The sequence below is a fragment of the Babjeviella inositovora genome (genome assembly GCF_001661335.1).
Source record: "Babjeviella inositovora NRRL Y-12698 unplaced genomic scaffold BABINscaffold_5, whole genome shotgun sequence".
In the NCBI taxonomy this organism is placed as follows: Eukaryota; Fungi; Ascomycota; class Pichiomycetes; order Serinales; genus Babjeviella; species Babjeviella inositovora.
Genome location: NW_017566842.1, coordinates 607492 through 627447, shown reverse-complemented (window position 1 = coordinate 627447; position 19956 = coordinate 607492). Strand labels below are relative to the sequence as shown.

The 19956-nt window shown below is 49.6% G+C and overlaps 8 protein-coding genes and 1 non-coding gene across 9 annotated transcripts; 6 read left to right on the top strand and 3 right to left on the bottom strand.

The window, feature by feature from the left end:
• Nucleotides 1-61: 61 nt before the first annotated feature.
• BABINDRAFT_35537 (FTR1 family protein) lies at nucleotides 62-1213 on the top strand (the record flags this gene model as incomplete). The annotated part of the gene is made up of 1 exon (XM_019131723.1): nucleotides 62-1213. The coding sequence occupies one exon, from the start codon at nucleotides 62-64 to the stop codon at nucleotides 1211-1213; it is 1152 nt and encodes a 383-aa protein (XP_018985676.1).
• Nucleotides 1214-1996: 783 nt separating this feature from the next.
• On the top strand, nucleotides 1997-3625 carry BABINDRAFT_24444 (uncharacterized protein; the record flags this gene model as incomplete). Its single annotated transcript, XM_019131328.2, has 2 exons — nucleotides 1997-2353; nucleotides 2432-3625. Coding segments are annotated over 2 exons (1551 nt in total), but the record flags the coding sequence as incomplete, so codon positions are not given.
• A 52-nt stretch (nucleotides 3626-3677) lies between these two features.
• On the bottom strand, nucleotides 3678-4295 carry BABINDRAFT_132164 (uncharacterized protein). Its single transcript, XM_019127059.1, has one exon. It carries the CDS (start codon nucleotides 4052-4054, stop codon nucleotides 3731-3733), a length of 324 nt encoding a protein of 107 aa, XP_018985674.1. The 5' UTR covers nucleotides 4055-4295; the 3' UTR covers nucleotides 3678-3730.
• Nucleotides 4296-5139: 844 nt separating this feature from the next.
• On the top strand, nucleotides 5140-8802 carry COQ6 (putative N,N-dimethylaniline monooxygenase; the record flags this gene model as incomplete). Its single annotated transcript, XM_019132680.1, has 2 exons — nucleotides 5140-6731; nucleotides 7449-8802. 2 exons carry the CDS (start codon nucleotides 5140-5142, stop codon nucleotides 8800-8802), a joined length of 2946 nt encoding a protein of 981 aa, XP_018985673.1.
• Nucleotides 8803-9375: 573 nt separating this feature from the next.
• On the top strand, nucleotides 9376-9447 carry BABINDRAFT_t189. The gene has a single exon. It is a non-coding gene; the product is annotated as a tRNA-Val (tRNA).
• Nucleotides 9448-9611: 164 nt separating this feature from the next.
• Nucleotides 9612-10756, top strand: BABINDRAFT_7784 (triglyceride lipase; the record flags this gene model as incomplete). The annotated part of the gene is made up of 2 exons (XM_019132679.1): nucleotides 9612-10589; nucleotides 10640-10756. 2 exons carry the CDS (start codon nucleotides 9612-9614, stop codon nucleotides 10754-10756), a joined length of 1095 nt encoding a protein of 364 aa, XP_018985672.1.
• A 722-nt stretch (nucleotides 10757-11478) lies between these two features.
• BABINDRAFT_171273 (uncharacterized protein) lies at nucleotides 11479-12903 on the bottom strand (the record flags this gene model as incomplete). The annotated part of the gene is made up of 1 exon (XM_019130801.1): nucleotides 11479-12903. One exon carries the CDS (start codon nucleotides 12901-12903, stop codon nucleotides 11479-11481), a length of 1425 nt encoding a protein of 474 aa, XP_018985671.1.
• A 734-nt stretch (nucleotides 12904-13637) lies between these two features.
• BABINDRAFT_61569 (uncharacterized protein) lies at nucleotides 13638-17414 on the bottom strand (the record flags this gene model as incomplete). Its single annotated transcript, XM_019132369.1, has 3 exons — nucleotides 16534-17414; nucleotides 15597-16494; nucleotides 13638-15542 (listed from the first exon to the last, which is right to left on the bottom strand). The coding sequence occupies exons 1-3, from the start codon at nucleotides 17217-17219 to the stop codon at nucleotides 13638-13640; spliced, it is 3489 nt and encodes a 1162-aa protein (XP_018985670.1). The 5' UTR covers nucleotides 17220-17414.
• Nucleotides 17415-18052: 638 nt separating this feature from the next.
• BABINDRAFT_166680 (PPIL4 family peptidylprolyl isomerase) lies at nucleotides 18053-19515 on the top strand (the record flags this gene model as incomplete). Its single annotated transcript, XM_019130449.1, has 2 exons — nucleotides 18053-18080; nucleotides 18128-19515. 2 exons carry the CDS (start codon nucleotides 18053-18055, stop codon nucleotides 19513-19515), a joined length of 1416 nt encoding a protein of 471 aa, XP_018985669.1.
• Between the last annotated feature and the right edge of the window lie 441 nt (nucleotides 19516-19956).

Sequence of the window (19956 nt, the reverse complement as noted above, 5' to 3'; positions counted from 1 at the left end):
TTTTGATTTACGAAAAAAATGACTTCTCACCCGCTCCATCGCTGTTTACTTTAAAAGTATAATGGTTGACGTGTTTAACGTACAAATCTTCTTTGTGCTCTTCAGGGAGTCCTTGGAGGCCGCTATTGTGGTTTCTGTCTTGCTTGCGTTTTTGAAGCAAGGTATTGGTAGCGTCTCTGATGACCCTGTCGTCTACAATAAGCTCCGAAAGCAGGTTTGGCTAGGAGCGATACTGGGGGTGGCAGTTTGTATCATCATCGGCGGTGCGTTCATCGGCGTGTTCTACGGATTGGGGAAGGATGTCTGGGGAAAATCCGAGGATTTGTACGAAGGGATCTTCTGTATCATTGCCACAGTCTTGATTTCCCTCATGGGGATTGCCATGTTGAGAGTCAACAAGATGCAAGAGAAGTGGAGAGTGAAGTTGGCCAAAGCCTTGTTGGAGGAGCCAAAGTCTAAGAAGGACAGGTTCAGAATTGGCTATCTCACCAAGAAGTACTGCATGTTCATCTTACCCTTCATCACCACCTTGAGAGAAGGGTTGGAGGCTGTTATTTTCGTTGGTGGTGTCGGCTTGGGCTCCCCTGCCACATCGTTTCCAATCCCAGTCATTGTTGGATTGATTGCCGGCTGTGGCTGTGGTGCTCTTTTGTACCTCGGTGGTTCTACCGCTGGGATGCAGATTTTCTTGGTCATCTCCACCTGTATTCTTTACTTGATTTCCGCCGGTTTGTTCTCTCGTGGTGTCTGGTTCTTTGAGAACTACCGTTACAGTAAAAAAACTGGTGGTGACGCTGCCGAAACTGGCTCTGGTCCGGGTTCTTATGATATCTCTAACTCAGTTTGGCACGTCAATTGTTGCAACCCATTGATTGACAACGGTTGGGATGTGTTTAACTCTCTTTTTGGATGGCAAAATTCCGCCACGTATGGTTCTGTTATCGCGTACAACGTCTACTGGTTGTGTTTGATCGTCGCCATTGGTTTGATGTTGTTCGAGGAAAAGACGGGTCACTTGCCTTTCACCAAGGGATTGAGATTGGTCGAATTGAACCCGATGTACCACATTAAGAACAAGAAGAAGAATGAGTTGACCAAGCAGGAACAGGATGTTTTGTTTGAGCAACTCAAGAAGCATAAGATCGAGGGTACAGACGCGGCGGACACTACTGTCCCAAAGAGAAGCGCTTCCATTGAAGTCTCTGCCTTGTAAGGGCTTTATTTATGCATCCGAATCCCATACACACATTGACGTTGGTATCAACTCTACACATGTCTTTTAGTTCAAGACTCGACCACGCTTTCCCTTAACCTGTTAGCGGGACTATTTATTATATCATTTATACCGAGAATCATGACTATTATCCAAACTAGTAGACTCTAAAGCAGTTCAATAATACAATATGGGTACTACTCGTATTTGAATATTACATCCACACGGCGCCCAAATCCCACGATGGCAGGACGTTATGCACAAATATACGAGTAGCTAACCCAAAGTGTAAAGAAACTTTTACTAGCACCGTTGTACGTGCAGCGGCTTCAGATAGACTCAACCTCTCGCTACAACCACTTTCTTAAGGGACTTCAATCATGCATTACCAGGTCAGATAGCAAACCTAAATCCTGAAGACGGCTTGCCAGTAAATCTCAATCCCCAATACCATCTTCAGGCCCTCAATTATAACCTGCACACATCCCAATCGCGCTTTTTCCTCTATTTTTTTTCCCGCCGCACAACGTTGACGCATGTCCGCGATGCCTACCAAAAATGTGGAAAAAGTGATTGAGAGTGTGGCAAATTAGTGTCATCCAGCTTCCTTCTAAACCCTAAGCGCATACACGGAAAGATCTATACCAGTTATTCCTAGCAGTAAACCACATCCAAGTTAATTTCCCTCCATAAACCATGGCTGTGCCTCAAAAGAGAAGGATTGAATCGGACGATGAGCAAATTACAAAGAACTTGAAGGTCTCCGGGCCCGAAACTATAACCAACAATTACACAGGGTACAAACCTACCGAGCCAGTAACAACGGTCGAGTCCATTGCCCTTAGCGCCATCACAAACAAACAGTTTTTTGAGCAGTATGTGGGGTTGAGAAAACCTGTCGTCATCAACGGCGTGATCCCCCAGTTTCCGCTCGCCGACTTCAAAGCCGATGGGGACGCCTTTGTGGAGTTTCTCGGTGCCAAAGACTGTGACTTACAGGTCGAGCAGAAAGTGCGAGGCGGCTTCGGGAGTGGTAGCCAGAGAGTCAAGATGAAGTTGCCTGAACTATTAGAGAAGTTCAAAGATGGCGACCATGATTGGTACTTGACCACCCAGTATCTCGAGGACGACCCAGAACTTGTCGACGAGTTGGAAGCTGCTGCCGAGTTTTCCGACTTTAGTGGCAGTGAGGAGGGCGAAAAACTTGCGACAACCGAGCTTGTGCCCGAAAGCGACAACGACGAGGAACCATCGGCTTTCGGAAATATTGAGGACTTCTCAGACTTTTCAGACGACTCCATCGACATGGAGAACATCCAAGACGATTTTGATGAGGAAGGGAGTGACATCTCAGACGAAGATGGGTCAGAAGGCGAGACCGACGACCCAATTGTGTCCCAGGTCTTTGACAAGTCGTCTGACGAGCCCCTCCGGTTGTCAGAGGCCAAGATGCGCGTCCAGGAATTGGTACAGCAACCATTGACCGGTTTGGCCAAGTCCAGCAAGTTCCCCTTGCAACCAGAGCTCCTCTCCACGCTTGTGCCGCAGCAGATTAATCTCTGGATGGGCAGCAACACCCAAGCTGCTTCTGAGTTCACTATCGACGAGAGCGATGCCCAAACCTTTGGCTTGGGCCGTTCCATCCCAGGCAATGGTACCTCATCCGGGTTGCACCACGACCACGCGGACAACTTGTACATCCCAATCAGGGGCCAGAAGCGCTTCACCATTTACGCACCAAGCGATGCCGCAAAGTTGAGCACTGTCGGCCGTATCTTTAAGATCTACGCGAACGGCTTGATTGACTACAACGACGGCGACGAGACATATGAGTGGAAACATGTCAGAGACGACGGCGCGCTTGTCACCGAAGCGGCGAGATACGAGTTGCTGACCAATGAAGATCTTGCCGATAGTATCAGAGAAGAGCTCGAAACGATCGTCAGACAGCAGGAAGACGAAGAGCTTGCCGAAGCCTTGTCTGGTGCTAACTCCCTCCGCGATCGGTTCGACGACAACTTCGTCAAGAAGGACCCTCCTAGTTTCTCCCGCATCCCCCCTGCCTTATTGCACATGGACGAAGTTCTCGCAATCGAGCCCGAGGTCCAAACAAAATTGGAGGCCTTTGCGGACAAGAACTTCCCGGGGTTCTTGCAATTAAACAAGATGGTGGTTGCCTTGGAACCAGGCCAGATGCTTTACTTACCAGCAGGCTGGTTTCACGAGGTCACCTCGTTTGGTGGCGATGCCAACGCGACTTTTGGCCACTTACACCTGGCGGTCAACTACTGGTACTTGCCACCTAACACCAACGACTTTGAAAAGCCGTACGCTGACAATTACTGGAAGCGGGACTTTGAGAGAACTTCCGAAGCTATTACCTTGTTGAACAAGGGTGCATTTGAATTATGATTTCCCTCCTGTCTATCACCGAATGGCATTTACAGACTCCAGTACGAGGCAAGCCCTGTTATCCTTCTCGAATGGCCCAAATTCCATCTTTGCTCCCTAAGTTACTCATAACTTATTCGTAGCCATTTCCGAGAGTTTTTCGAGCATTTTCCGAGGGGTTTTCGGGCAGTTTTTCCAACCTCGGAAAGCTGATGTATGTATTGTCTTCCACGTGGGGTAATATTTCCCCGCAAACCAAGCCCTGAGCACTGTGTGCTCCGTTTTAGGTTTTCGAAAAATGCACTTGGGACCCGGCGTATATCCCAGTCTGCGTTGTGACTGCCAAATCTGCTGTCGGATTCCTAGCTCGGCCAAATCACGTGACATGCACCTTCCCCTTTGGGCCTCATGCAGTGTTGATCTACGCACCAGATCCGAGCTCGTCTCCATGAGAATGGGAGGTTCGGTCCTGATTTCAAAGCCCCAACCAGAGCCTTTTGGACCTTAAAGGAGATTGGAGTAGCCCCTTACTGGCGTAGATGCCCCAAAAGCAATGCTACAGAGGGGATAGTTGCCCGGCCGTAGAAAAAAAAAGGAAGCCAGGCTGCATAGTCCCTTAAACAGCCCCTTATTAACTTTCCAGATAGTTCCGCCGATCTGATACGAAACCAGCGTTACAAACTACTAGGAATGCTACCAACATAGGGTATCGACTTATTATCGCAGAGCTATCCCTAGCGAACGGTGATACCAGCCATGATGGTTTGGCGCATATACGTACACGGTCTATAATTACCCTCACCGTGTAATTCTTGAAACAGTGAATAATTAAAAGTCAAAATGCTTCCAATAGCTAAACGATCCGATTAACATTTCGCCTACCGCGTCCTGACATTAGTTTCAGCGCGAGGTCCCCTGACCTTTATTGCATCATGCTACAGCCCTGGAGCACGCAGAGCGATTGTTCACTGCACGCACAAATCCTGCCTTTTACCGCATCATGCCTGTGCTCCTGTCTGCCTTCCCAAAACAACATTAGCTGCCCCAACCACGGCTTATTCCGATACGGTATATCTTTCGCCATAATCTGCAGATTTTGCATCTCTCCTGCTTTCTTTAAAGAAACGTTTAACTTTCAGAAGATAACGGGGAAACTGTATGTGTCAAAGGGTCTTAAGGCTGGGTGAAAAATTTTCAGGGAATAACTAGTTATTAACAGATTGCGTTTTTAGCTAACCAGAAAAATAAATACTTTCTAGTTGAATCTTTGGTATCCTGGCTCGTTTTTGATTTTGTGATTGTCAAAGGGTGTTTATTCGTTTAAATAACTCTGTCTCAAAATTCATCTGCGTAATACACTGCTTGGCTGCGTCCTTACTATAAGCCAGGAATCGCTTCACACAAACATCCTGCCCTTCCAAGGAAACAGAAAGACACCTTGTAAAAGGCTTTTGGTTTTACGTTACACCCCAGTGGTAACATTTTTGAATTCACCTGTGATTTTTCACCCCTGAATCTCTCCATACCTGCCCAGCATGGCTTTGGCAGAAAGAAGACCGTTGGGCTACGCCGTCTCCTCCCCATCCTTTAACGCTGCTCCCTTGAGCGTCTCCGCTGCCGTGGCTGCGGCCAACAACGCTGCCTTGAGAAAGGAGAGAGACTCGACCCCTCAGTACACCGTGGATGCTCCCAAGCGTGGGGGTGTTTCCGACAACTTTGAGGAGTCTCCCTCTCCGTTTACCGATGACAACAAGCCTCTGACGCCTGACACCAGTGTTAGTCCATCCGATTTATCCCCTTCCTCCCACCCGCTCGGTAAGATTGAACGGTCGCCGTCTCCCCTTGTTGCTGACCCTACATCCCCCGCGAGATCCAAAGAATCCCCCCTTTCCACAGCCACCTCTCCCGGCAAGGAGTCAAAGAAGGATAAGCTCCCTAAACAGCTCAGGGTCCCAGCCGCTACCGGCATCTCCACAACCATTCCTGTCACCGGCGAGAGACCAAAGCCAGAGCGCCATGCGTCTTTGGAAGACGACGTGTTGTACGCCATCTTTGAAATCTTGCACGAAAAGGATGCCGAAGGGGCGGGCATGACCGTCAAGCAGGTGTGTGATATTTTGATTGAAAAGCACCCAGACATGGCCAAGCTATCCTCAAAGACCTCCAACTTGGTCAGTGCCAAGTTGAATGCGTACGTGAAGAGGGTCGAGAAGGGCGAAAAGTCCTTGATCTATGCGTTATCCAGAGACTGGGCCGATGCATCACCCAAGCGAATGGTCTACGTGTACCGCGGGTTGTTGGCGAAGGACTTTCACGTGCACGTGCAAGCCCTTGTTGAAAGCAAGAAGGAGGCTGATGAAAAGAGTGGGAACCCGTTATTGGCTACTCCAGCCACGTCGGCCTCTTCCCAGAGCTTCACCACTACCAAGAATGTCTTGAAGGACTCCTTCACCCCGGACGACTTCAAGACCAACAGCGGAAACAAACAGAGACGTGCCACGATGTACGACATCAGGCCTGTCAAGTCCACCTTCTTGGAGTCTCCTATCGACTTTAGAAACCTCCACTTGTCTGGTATTCCGTACTCCGTGGCTCCGGTGACGGCTTCTTTGGCCGGAACCTCCTCGATCATGTCTACGCTTGTGGAGAGGGACGCGTCCTCTTTGAGAGACTTGAAGTTACGTGCTCTGGACATGAAGACCGAAGATGAGTCGCCCCAGGCCTCGGATTTGGACATGTCCGACTATATTGATGAAGAAGAGGAGCTCGATTCCGAGGACGAGACTTCGAGACCGTTTTTCCGCAACAAGGCCAAGAGATCAAAGTCCATGTCTGCTTTGAGCAATGTCAAGCGTCCCAGACCAATGACCGCGGCCGCGGCCGCTCCGCGTATTCCGAGAAACTCGATTTCTACCGCGGAACACGCTGCCGTCTTGGAAGCGCTTTCCCCGCCAGACTCCATCGTCTCCGTCACCTCTGCCTACGCCGGAGTTCTGTCGGACTCCTCAGCCTCCTCCGAACCAGCTATTTCCCAGAAATGGTTGAAGGTGGTGAGATCAGGCTTTTTGACCCAGGACATTGGTGCTCCAGAAGACATTTCCTTGTCCGAGCTTGACATCTTGTTCGAGTAGCTTCCGCCATCCATCGTAATCTCCCGGGTGGTCACTTCCTAAGTGATTACACAATGTACACTAGCGGGCTGTCGCCCCCTCTTTTTCTCTCTCCTCTCATTCAGATATACGCGTATCATGGTTTTTGCTATTGACTATATTTTTATTTTGAGTTTTGCTGCTTTTTGGTTCACGGGTTTAATGCTGTTTTTTTTGAATATTTATACTTTTTTCCGGATTTCATATCTTCTCCCTTTGGGATCTCACTAGATTTTTTCTTTTTTTTTTTTTAATAATCATTATCGGCTTGTTATTTTAGTTTTTTTTTTCCCCGCTTAAACATTGGATAACGTTTTCTTTATCGGTCTTTTGTCTCGTCGGGGGTTTATAGACTAAGCTAAGGCCTTCTCATAGGGTGACGAATATATTGCATACGACGAAAATCCTCTAATTAGTTGGCGAGATGCTACTGACATGGGCTGGCTTGAGTGAAATCAAGTATGGTTTAGCCAGCGGAAACTAAATTTAACTTTCAGCCCCAAGATCGGTTGTGGCTTTTAAGACATAAGCGGTAGTGCCTCCACCAGCACCCTCTGCCGTTTCTCGTACATTAGATCTTCAAGGATTATCTTGCGCTTGGCTTAACGTATTGCTTCACAAACCATACGTTTTTGTCAGATGTGGGGACAACAATTCAAAAGGGCCTTGGCTACTATACCGGGAAAAGTTTCCAGCCCAACTTTGACCGATATCTGCATCATCGGCGGTGGCCCAGCGGGGTTGACCTTGCTTACCGCTCTTAAGAACTCGCCCGTCACGTCCAACTTGAAGTGCACATTGGTAGAAGGCGGAGACCTCCAAAAGATCAGAAGTTTTGTCCACGAGCCTCCTGTTAACTTCTCCAACCGTGTCAGTAGTTTGACCCCGGTTTCGGTGGAATTCTTGGAAAAGATCAACGCCTGGCAACTCGTCAACCAGTCGCGAGTCAAGTACTACGATAACATTGTCGCCTACGACGGGTTAACTGACGCCAAAATCAGCTTTGAACAATCCGAGATTGCAACCATGTGTGAAAATATGAACTTGCAGTCTGGCTTGTTGGGCCGAATCCAGGAGCTAGACGCCGGCCTCCCCGACTCCTTGCAATCCGAGATTCTCGATAACACCAGGGTGACAAACATCTACAAAGAGAGCGATACTCCTGATGACTGGCCGATTGTGGAACTATCTTCCGGCGAAAAGGTAAAGGCGCGCTTGCTTATCGGTGCCGACGGGTTCAACTCTCCTGTTCGTACGTTTGCCGGCATTGAGTCCAGGGGCTGGTCCTACAACAAGTTTGGCATTGTGGCGTCGTTGAAGCTCGAGATGGAAGACTATAGAAATGTCGCCTGGCAGAGATTCCTCAGAACCGGCCCGATTGCTTTGTTGCCGTTACCGGAAAACAATGCAACCTTAGTCTGGTCTACCACCCCTGAACTCTCCGTACTATTGACCAAGATCTCTCTGTCCAAGTTTATTTCCTTGGTCAACGCTGCTTTTATCTGCGAGCATACCGACATGGAATACTTCTATAAGTTGGCACGTGACGAAGCCACCACCGACGCACAGCTAGCTGATGAGGTTTCTTGGAGAATCGGCAGACTCCCGGCGGCCGAGAGAGAGGAACACTTTCCAATGAACGTCACCGATGTGATTGAAAACACCAGAGCCCGTTTCCCGTTGAAGATGTCCCACGCGGATTCCTACGTGGATGCCAGAATCGCCCTTGTCGGTGATGCCGCCCACACCACCCACCCGTTAGCTGGCCAGGGCTTGAACATGGGACAAGGTGATGTTATGTGCTTGGTGGAGTGTTTGGAGGTTGGGATGCAAAGAGGGTTGGATATTGGTAACCCGTTGGTGTTGGAGCCGTATTTTGCCAAGAGATACCCAGAGAACCACATTTTATTAGGCATTGTCGACAAGCTCCATAAGATCTATAACACTGATTTTGAACCAGTTGTGCTTCTTAGATCCACTGGGTTGAAGGTTATCAATTCTCTCGGGTTTATGAAGGATGCCATGATCAAGCAGATCAGTGGAAGATGAATGTCTACGCCTGTTTTTAGAAAAATCTACTTGTACATATCCTTATAACGAATGTTTCAGATTTGAGATTTAAAGTGGGCCGGACTTGGGTTTGAAACCGTCAATCGGTTTCATTTCCGGTTTGGGATGTATTGCGAGAGGATAGGTATCTTTGCACATGTTTGATGTTTGCAAGGAGATTTCGATAGGGACTTGCTTTATAAGTGTACCAGACACCACCCCAAGTGGTGTGAATTCAGGGGGGACTGCTTGGAATCAGCAAGGTCTGGGCGGATAGACCACACCTCATGTCAGGGTTCCAGCGCCTGTTGGTATTCCAGTCGGGGGGTTGTAATCAGTCATTGATTCACAAGTTACTTATCGTGATCTTCCACAAAAATAAAGATAATATTAAAACCAAGATCATTCTTAGATCTGGAAAACTACTTTCTTATATAGCTTTCTTCGGTGCCTCATTTGCTTTATGCGACAGGATTAGTTTCAGATACTCATTATCAAACAATCCTAGTAGCCTCAACTGGAACCTCATAAGGTTCCTGAAACAACTCTCTAACTCCGACACCTCAAGTGATAGCTCGCATGGTCTAGTGGTATGACGTCTCATTCACTCTGAGAAGGTCAAGGGTTCGATCCCCTTTGTGATCATCATTTTCTTTTTTCTCGAGGCAAATGCAGGAGAGCCGCGGAGACTAATGTATGGACACTGGGGCAGCAATCATGACTGGTTTATCTGGCAGCAGCTCCCTTAATCACATATCAATACCATGCATTAGCACCAGCTCTCCCGCCTCCCCTAACTTCAACCTTCGATGATCAAAGTTGCGCTTCGGGTACCGTTACATTCCAGGTCGGTATTGCCCCAGTTTGTCTCCCTCCGCCATTCGAGAGCCGTCCACCTTAGCCAGAGGCTACGCGACAAAGAGAAAAAGCTCGAAATTGATCATCAAGAGGAGGTCATAGTTGATAAGTTTGGCAAAATTAGAGACGATTATAAAGCTCCTAGGTACCCGCTTATTCTCTGTCATGGGTTCTCAGGGTTTGACCGATTGATTCTCGTTCCTTCCTTTGGCCAGATCAAGAATTATGTATTGGGGAAAACCTCGCATTCCTTCAACGATCGCTTAAACTCGGGACTTTTCTACTTTGATTACTGGTACGGGATTAGAGAGGCATTGGAGGAACAGGGCTCGTCTGTGTTGACAGCCAAGGTCCCACCCTTTGGCACCATTGCGCAGCGTGCCGCTCGCTTGAACGAGTTCATCAATGCCGAAATGAAGGACTGGCGGAAGGAAGACAAACAAGAGGTGTATAACGATGAAACTGAAGCCTCTGATTCCTTCAAACATGAGAAGATCAAGGTCAACTTGGTGGCGCATTCCATGGGCGGTTTGGACTGCCGTTACCTCATTTCCAAGCTCAAACATGGGAACTACGAGGTGGTCAGTCTCACAACGGTATCTACCCCACACCGCGGCAGTCCGATGGCGGACTACTGCATGGATTTCAACAAAAAGTTGAAAAACGTGCTCTTCCTCCCCCCGAGCATTTCGCAGTTAACCACCGCGTATTTAGAAAAGTTTAATGAAAAAGTGTTGGACGATCTAAATGTCCAGTACTTCAGCTATGGCTCGCGGTTCACTCCGTCCTGGTACAACGTGTTTGATATTCCATGGGGAATTATTAACAAAACGGCAGGAGACAACGATGGCATGGTTCCCGTGGCGTCAGCCAAATGGGGGAAATACCTCGGGACATTGGAGAACGTGGACCATCTTGATTTGATTAACGTACGTGGAGCTTTTTGATGGAGTTGAACAAATTACTAACAAGATATTAGTGGACCAATGGAGCGCGCAGAGCGTGGACAACCAACATTCTTCACCAGGAGGAAAAGTTCAACCCGGTGGCATTGTATCTTGATATTGCGGATAACCTAGCCCGTGAGGGTTTATAGGTTAATGCGGAAATGGCCGAGGGCAAAGCGTGGCTAGACATCGAGAATGCTTAATAAAACTCAAACGTAGCACTATAGCCGTCAGAACGGAATCACCATTAGATATTGGCATACGTTTAGATTATTGCAACCTTACCCCAGTTGTAGAAACCATGCATATTTTATCGAATACCTGTGCTTTCACCTATACACGATTCAGACCAGGCTGAAACAAAATCCTCTATAGTTTTGGCTCAAATCCTTCGCATAAGTGCGTTGAGTGGAAATGTTGTCTGATGTGGATTTCTTCCTGGTAAAGGTTACAAGAAAAGCTATCAACCCTCTTTCGGCGCTCCAGATATACCAACACGTAATTTGACAATGAATAAGCTAGAGTGAAATCCGTTCGAGTCGATTTGGAAACAAATTTCTGAACAAGGATCCACACCGGGTTCAAAAGCACCAAACCTTCAAGCTACTGGGAATTGATAATCACAACCCCCCTATACTCCCTTTGTAGCCTTGGACCTATCCGTTTTTATTTCTCGTAGCATAATCACGCAACTAGATCCCTCAGGAATACGGATAACGTTGATATCCTGCCAGATGATAGAATTGCATAATTCATATATTCACAGTACCGGAACCTATCGACAAGCCCACTCCTGGTATAGCTCATACCTAATACTACCCCTCAGCACCCTCTACATATTTCCTTTCACCGAGCATATATCAGCTACACACTAGTGACTCAAGGTGATGGCCTTCTGGTAGGAAAACTCGTCGATCCCCCAGGTACTGTTGAATCTCCCATAGCCACTGGACTTGACTCCACCGTGGGCCAAGGTGGCCTCGTCGCTGATGGTGGACGAGTTAATGTGCACCCCACCGGACTGGATCTCACGCGCCATTTCCAACGCTCTCAAGTGATTGCCAGACCAGATGGAGCACTTTAAGCCGTACTGGGAAGCATTCACGGAGCTGATGGCGTTTTCAGTCGTGTCGTACTTTTCAACAAAGAACACCGGGCCAAACGTTTCAGTGGTGTAGATTTCCATATCTTCGGTGACGTTGGTGAGAATGGTCGGCCTGAGAGAGTAGTCTTCGCTCGCATGGTTTCCAGAAGCGCCCAACAAGCTCACCGCACCCTTGGATACAGCATCCTTGAGCAAGTACTTGATCTTCTGGGCATATACTGGATCTCTCTGGAGAAGCTGCAAGTCCTTGTCTTCCTTGAGCATTGCAGCACCAACCAGCTTAGCCTTCGCCACAAACTCGTCAAATACGCTTTCGTGCACCAAAACGCGCTCAGTGCTCATACAAATCTGTCCTCTGTGGCTCCAAGCGCTCCAGGTGGTGTTGGCGACACATTTGTCCAAATCCGCCACGTCCTCCGTCACAACCACGCAGTTCTTTCCCCCCAACTCCATAAGTACCGGCTTCAAGTGCTTCCCCGCAGTGGCGGCAATCGCGGCACCTACGGCTGTAGAGCCCGTAAAGTTGATCTTCTTAACCACTGGGTCTGCAATGAAGTTTTCCACCAACGCTGCAGTCTCCTGAGGCGGAGAGTGAATCAAAGAAATAGTCTCTGCCGGAACCCCTCCATCAATAAAGCACTTCACTAAAAGGTAGGCAATCTTGGAAGATTTTTCGCTCGCCTTGACAATCACCGCATTACCAGCAACCAACGGGGCCAAAATGGAGCGCATAGCCAAAATCCCCGGCGCGTTCCACGGCGAAATTGACAACACAACTCCAAGCGGTTCTCTTACCACCAAAGCCAAAGCATACGCTTCCGACTGCTGCATCGAACCCTGCGCGTTGGCCAACTGGCCAACATAATTCTGGACCTGGTCCACTGACCCGTCAACGTTGAAGCCGGCAAACCACGGCGGAATACCAATCTCCAAGTGTGCTGCCACGAGCTCCGCCTTGCGTTCCTCTATCTTCAGCGCGACAGCCTTTAGAATCCGTGCCTTCTCCGTCCACTTGGTCTTGTGCCAGCTGTGGAAACCAGCTTCGGCGGCGCGGCACACCTGCAGGGTGTCGGCCACGTTCTCCAAGTAGTGCACCTGGTGGAGAAGCTTGCCCTCTGGGGAGAATTCGTCAAAAGTTTTCTTGGTCGCGACGTCCTGGCCGCCGATAATTAAGGGAATATGGGTTGTCATTGTGAGTCTGCGGGTAAACGAAAGCCCCGAGAGTACGGTTCTGGTGGCTAGAGACATGGTATATATATATGAGATGCAGAACGGTTATGGTGGGGAGGTGTCAATTGTGCCAGCTAAATATGTGTAGCATTAGTAAGATTACGAATTAGCTAGGTTGCAATCAGGGTAATGGTTTAACCGAAGTGCGTCTCCACTCTAAATTTTTGAACGTGCGTATTTTCAGCGTGGGGTTGCGTCTTTTTCCGAAAGAGGGGCTCTCCCGTGGAGGGACAGTTCCGAGTGAGAGGGCATTTTACAACGAATATGCTACACCCGAGGGATTATCTTCAGAGGGAATCTCTCAAGTGGCGGATTAAAAATGCATGGCCGTGAGTAATTTACGTATGCACAGCTGAATATATTCCTCTTTGGTTTCACAATTCGAGAAACGGCTGACCTCGGTTACTACATAGGTCGGAAAACTGACCGGATATTGGAATCGCTCTCTAGCGACCGGAGCTATCGTGGTTAGACTTGGCCCAGCAGGTGTATAAGGGTGTCATTGGTCCGGTAGAACTTAATAAATATACATTAACTCAACAACTTTTATAACGCGGTATTTTTCGTATGCTATTTATCATGAATAAAGCTGACTAAATGAAAGCAAAGTGCAGTTTGAGGTTAAGAGGTAATCTGCAATAATTAGAAAGCTCATTCAGCCGAAACTAGTGTATTAAGAGCAATAAATCTCACTTTCAAAGGAGCAGACTCTGGAGAGTCTCGAAATCGCAGCTCTGGCAGTACTCAAGGATATCACCCACCAACGCCAAACGGTCTGCAACATCCTCAGCCTCGGCATCCATGAACCCATCCTCCATAAACTTAGTGCGCACAAGCCTACACCGGTTGCGCTCGCCAATCAACCAGTTATTCCACTCGCCAATAGCAACCTCCTCCTCGAGCCGATTCAACATGCGCAAGCGAATCAACAAATCGTTACGCTGGATACCAATGTCGTTGAAGCGCTGCTTAAGCGCACGCGCCACCGCACAGGTCTCATAGTCGCTGTAACCTGCGCCCCAGTCCACGGCAGCCTCGAAGTTCAGCACAAATGAATTCTCCTTGAACTTGGCCATACACCGTGACGCGTTGCCGTTCACGCCGCTCAGACTGGTAACAAGCTCCTCCGCGTCTCTAAGGTAAATCGCGCGCTGGGCGTAGTTGGGCTCCGACGACTTGTAATCTTCAAACATCAGGACAGCTTTCCGCGCGCTCCAGTAAGACGCGGTGGTCTTGCCGGTGAGGAACAAGTTGTAACAGCAGGATACCGTGAGCAACGCCACGAGGAACACATTCATCCGTAAGCCGTCCACGAGCCGCGAAAGCCCGGTGTACAACAAGGAGCCGAAGTTCAAAATGAGCGTCACCACAAACACAAGGACCTGGCGGACCAACGCTGAGACAATCGCCGACAGGGTAATCACACTCCCCTGGTTGTACTCCGGACGGTCAAAACCCTCCTCGCCGTCTCCCTCGTACTTACTGATCTGGCCGTAGATCTTGATCGCCTTCAAGATCTTGCCATGGCCGCCAATGTCTTCAATGCTGGCCAAAAGCCGCTTGTGGATCAACAACAATGTCGGCTGAATCGTCGCAGAGGCAAGCACCCGCGAAATATGACTGAAGAAGAGTGACTTGGTGAATTGGACGTGCGAATACGCGTATAACCGCGAGTGCTTGTTGTTGACGCTCAGGATAACAAAGCGCACATCCAGCGGCGCCGGCGCGCAGAAAGGCACCTTCCACGACGCCTTGTGTATCCTCACGTTGTAGTACTTGTTTTCCACGAGACTTTCGATCGTATAAGTCGTCTTGATATACCCCAAGTTGTCCTTGTTCAAGTCCATTTTGGAGTAGACGGTGCGTTGCAAGAGATCGCCGTCCACACGCCGCCAGTTGGTGCGTGAGATCTCGTGCTCACGGATCGGGTGGTATACATCGGTAAGAATTGTGGAAGAGTCTCCAAACAAGATGTGGAACATCGCCTTGGGTGGGATGTCGTACACCTTTTCCATGCGGAGACTCACATCTCTGGAACTGTAGTCGGTCTTGAAGTTGGATGGTTGGACTGGCGACGAGGCCGAGACGACAGACGGAATGGAATCGATAACCGCGGGAGGATGAACCGCTCGAAGCACCGATTCCTTCTCCGCCTTGTCCAAGTCGGTAATCAAAGGTTCAAGCGAGCGCTTTTCGTCGCGCACCTTTTCGTTCATGAGGATCTTGAGCTTCGCTTTGAGCACCCTGGCGTCGTCTAAAAAGACCTTAGTCTTGATGAGCAACCCGTCGCAGTCGTAGATCTTAAGCACGTCGTAGCGGTCGGTCGCGTACGACTCGATACTCACAAAGTCCGCGATCGCGCACTTGGCCAAAAACACGAACCCCATGGTGTTACCGTAGAAGTAAAGGTGGTCCTGGGTGACAAAGTTGGTCCCACTGAGCTCTTGGCTCGGGTTTGGCGACAACAACGACTTGAACTCGAACAACGCCACCTCGCCGTCTTCCACTACCGTCTCAAACAAAGCCTTCATCTTGACGTCGACGGCGCGGAGCGGCTGCGGGTAGTTCGCAGGGTATGTGCGCGTACTTATCAGCATTGACTGCAGTGACATGCGCGTAAGCGACTGTACTGCGAGTCCCGGCGTGCTCTCCACATCGTGCGATATGGCCGTATCAATCTCCCTGATCTTCTTCAGCGACGACTTGTCGATGAGAAAGTAGATCCCCCAGTTGACGGAGCCCCAGAGGTTGGCGGTGATGGCCGTGGGGATCACGCTCGGGCTCACAAACATGCGCGCAAGGAGCGCGGCGTGGCTGATGTCGGTGGAGATGGGCGAGTTGATGAGAGCGGTCGGCTTGGTGAGGTTCTCGAACTCCTCCAAGACTTCGCGCTTGGACGCAATGAGGTCCGAGAGTTGCGCAATGTTGTTGGTAGAAGTCCATTCTGCGTCCGAGGTAGTCATGGCAGACGAGGCGAACTCGAGCAACAACGGCGGGTAGCGCGCGAGCGCCATGCCCATCTCGGTCTCATCGTTGGTGTCGATGATGCGCTGCTTCTCCTTGGCAAAGATCTTGAGCCAGGACTTCAAGTCCTTGAGGGTCTCGGTCTGGAAGATGAAACGCGACTCAGCAGTCTTTACTTCAAAGCAGAACTTGCGCACCTGCTCGGGCGCGTAGCGCACATTGCAGCCCAACACGCCGAGCTTGTCAGTCTCCTGGACGTAGGTCTGGGACGGCGCGAGGAGCAAGAGGCCGAAGATACCGCTCTTGAGGAACGCCCAGCGCTTGACCCACGTCTCGCCCGGCAGGCCGGGGAGGCTCGTCAACATAAAGAGGTAGCCGTGCTTCTCGAAGTTTTTTTCCGGGTAGTCGAGCCAGGAGCGCGCGTTGATGGTGGCAGAGTCGTAATCCGTGAGCGTGCGCGATGGCCGCATCTGTGCGAGCGTGCTGTTCTCGATCTGCTCGCGCGCGGCGGCCATGATGCCCTCGAGTGTTGCGCGCGTAGTGCCGAGCGAGTCGCGCCACGCCTGGATGCGCGCCAATGTGCGTGCACTAGAGTGGTTCTGGAAGAACGAAAAGAGATTGTTTAACTCGAGCGCCTCCTTGTCGAGCGTTTCGCCCGGCTTGGGCACCCTGACCTCGTTGAGCTTCCACAAAGAGCTGGAGAAGCGCACCAATGTCGAGTCGAGTCGTTGCGACAAATGGGCGATGCACACCACGAGGTCCAACGCTGCGTGCATGTACTGCTTGCGCACGCGGTACAACTGCTGTGCATCCTCCATGAGCATCTCGGGGCTCTTGAACTTGGGGTGGCTGTTGTAGGTTTCCAAGTACACGTTGTACTTCTCCTGGAGAGCGTCGAACTGTACCTTGAGTCGCTTGTAGTGGCGGATGTCCTGCGCACAGATCTGCAACAACTCGTTGGTGGCCTCGTTGGTGGAGATCTGCACAAACGAAAGCACATTGCGCCAGAGTGAGCGCATGCCGTTCGCGGACGTCTGGAGCGCGCGCACAGTGTAGTCCTGGTCCACAAGGCCCTCGTTGATGAAGGACGGCACGAGGTGCTCCACCATTGTGTTTGTAAACTCCTTGAACTCGTTCACCTGGGCTGGGAACCGCCGGATGAGCTTGAGCAAGTTGTCGATCCAGAGCTCCATGTCCTCGATCTGGCGGTCGTGGTGATTGATCGACGCGCGGAACGTGGGTGAGTCGAGTGATGCCTCCTTGAAGGCGACAGAAATAAGCTTGAGGAGCCTGGGCGCATCGGACTCAGTCATGGCGTAGCAGGTAAATAGGTACTAGTGAGCAGTGAGCAACGTGCGAGGGGTAAATAGCAATGAGCAACGAGCGAGGAGCAAATAGTAATGAGCAACGTGTGAGGGGTAAACAGCAATGAGCAACCTGCGAGGAGCGAACAGCAATGGATAAGTAGCAATGGAACAAGTGGCTATCACAAGAACAACAACAACAACGAAAGATAAATAATAACAAAAAGGTATCTTATCGCAAAGTGCAAATAAAACGCTTTTGTAGTCGGGCGGAATGGCCGGTCTGTATCCGGCATATAACGACAAGGGGACTCTCACAAATGAAACCTATACGCCTTAAAGTCGTGTAGGCATCGAGCATATTTCAGAGCCAATCGATGGTTAATTTTCATGTTTTAAACATTACGCATGGCCGTACGAGATTATTTTTTAAAACGCTTTGTGATCCAATGGTGACCGTGTCTTGGTGTACACCTTTTCATATTCTTTCGGCTTAAAGTGCATAGCCCGAGGTGCAGCAATCTTTAAACGACGCGGCAGCAACCAAATACCCCCCCAAAGACAAGTGCCACGCCACTCGGAGGACAAAAACAAGCTATCTAACGTGCTATTCATAATCCAAAACACCCTATTTTTTTTATACCCCTTTTACTCGTAGTTGGATCCTCAACCGATAAACTACCGAATCTATGTCGGTTTTCGGGCCGTAGTCTCCCAGCCGCACTGTATGTATTCCTGCATAGATTAGAAATATTTCATTACAGAACGATGCTGTGTATTCCAGCCTAAAGATAACATACTCACCCCCTTTTCATTGTTATCTCAAGCGAGGCCATTAACATATGAGTGTCTTGCTTCAAACTTCAGCGGGTATGTCGTTACCTTTTTTTCGATCCGAGCGCGTACTAACACTACAGGTGATATTGTGATTGATCTCTTCGTCAAGGAGAGCCCTAGAGCATGCTTAAACTTCCTCAAGCTCTGCAAACACAGATACTACGACTTCAGTCCACTTTTCAATTTGGAAAAAAACGCCCATGTTGAGTCTGGGTTGCCGGACTTTCCTCTAAACTATACCGAAAACGACCTTGGAGTCTCCATCTGGGGGCTAGGCGGTGAAGAACAGCGTCCCAAGGCCGGCTCTCAGAAAGTGGTGTCCCTGAAAATTGGCCTTGTCTCCTTCAAGTTAGATCAGTCTGCCTTTGGATCGCGCTTCCAGATTTCTCTCGCCCCTCAGAGCGAGGGTCACGTCTTTGGTACCGTGGCGGAGGGCTTTGACACGCTTGACACGGTCAACCGTCAGCCAGTGGACGCTGAGGGCAGATTTGAGCAGGACATTCGCATCATCCACACCTATATTCTTGATGACCCGTTCGACGATGTCGCTGACGTTCCACCCGTCCCGCGCCCCAGCAAGACCCAGCTATCCACTGTAAGAGGTCTTGAGGTCAGGGGCGTTGAGCTAGACATGGAAAGCATGGACGAGGAGACCCGGGAGAGGTATATCCGCCAAAGAGAAGCCGAGTCCCGCTCCTTGACACTTGAGCTTATGGGTGACATTCCGGCTGCGACGGCGAAACCCCAGGAGAATGTGTTGTTTGTGTGCAAGCTCAACCCAATCACCGAGGATGATGATTTGAGGCTCATCTTTTCCAGGTTTGGCGAGATCCGGTCGTGCGAAATCATCAAGGATTCCAAGACAAGGCTCAGTTTGTGCTACGCGTTTATCGAGTTTGCCACTAAGGAGAGCTGCGAGCAAGCGTACTTCAAGATGGACAGCGTGTTGATCGACGACCGGCGCATCAAGGTTGATTTCAGTCAGAGTGTGGCCAGCTCTACCGCAAAGTGGGAAGAGGGGGATAAGAGAGGGCATGAAGGGAGAGGCGGTGAGAGAAAGCGGCATAGAGATGAGTCTGGGAGGCAGGGTGCTTACAATTTGGGGAGTGACAGAGATTACGACAAACGGAGTAATGATTATGGAAAGAAAGGGTATGCTGAGAAGAAAGACTACGGCACCAAGCCTAGGGATCGGGAAGAAGATCGAAGGGATTCAAGGCAGCATGAGGGTGGTTCGAGAAGGTCGTACCGGGAGAGAGAGTCAGGGAAGGCGTATTTTTCCAGGTCAGATCAAGGCAGAGATTCGGAAAAGTCAAGATCAAATCATCGAGATCTAGCGAGGTATTCCAGATCTGACCGGGATGGGGACTCGGATAAACATTCGAGATCCAATCGTTATAGAAATACCCTGCTGAGCGACCGCAATGCTTCTAGCTATTCGCCAAGATCTGAAAAAAGACATACATAAGGTTTCCGGGTCTCATAGAATGGTAGAGAATCGAAATGACGGAAGGTCTCACCATGAGAGCGAAAGACAATAGCTATGATGGTCACGGCCAAGTGAAGTGACAGGGTTTTAGGAACTATCATTTACTCCAAACGACCTTGCTTTGTATAAAACCATGGATGCTAGGTCATTAAACTCGCTTAAGCAATTTTGCCGTTTACGCTAAAATATTTATGGCCCAATTTGTCATCGGCAACTATTGGGATTGGGTGAGTTTACGTGAATTAATTCCTGTTCGCTCCGGCCGCACAAACCCTTATCTTAACATGTCTGTCCGGCGATACACCAAGCTTATTCTCAAGTTTGACCTTAAGCGAGGAATCCGAATCTCAGACAAGCACCAGACCTCCACGATTTATCTCAATTTTCTAACCCCTTACGGCGCCACCTAAACTTCCAGAG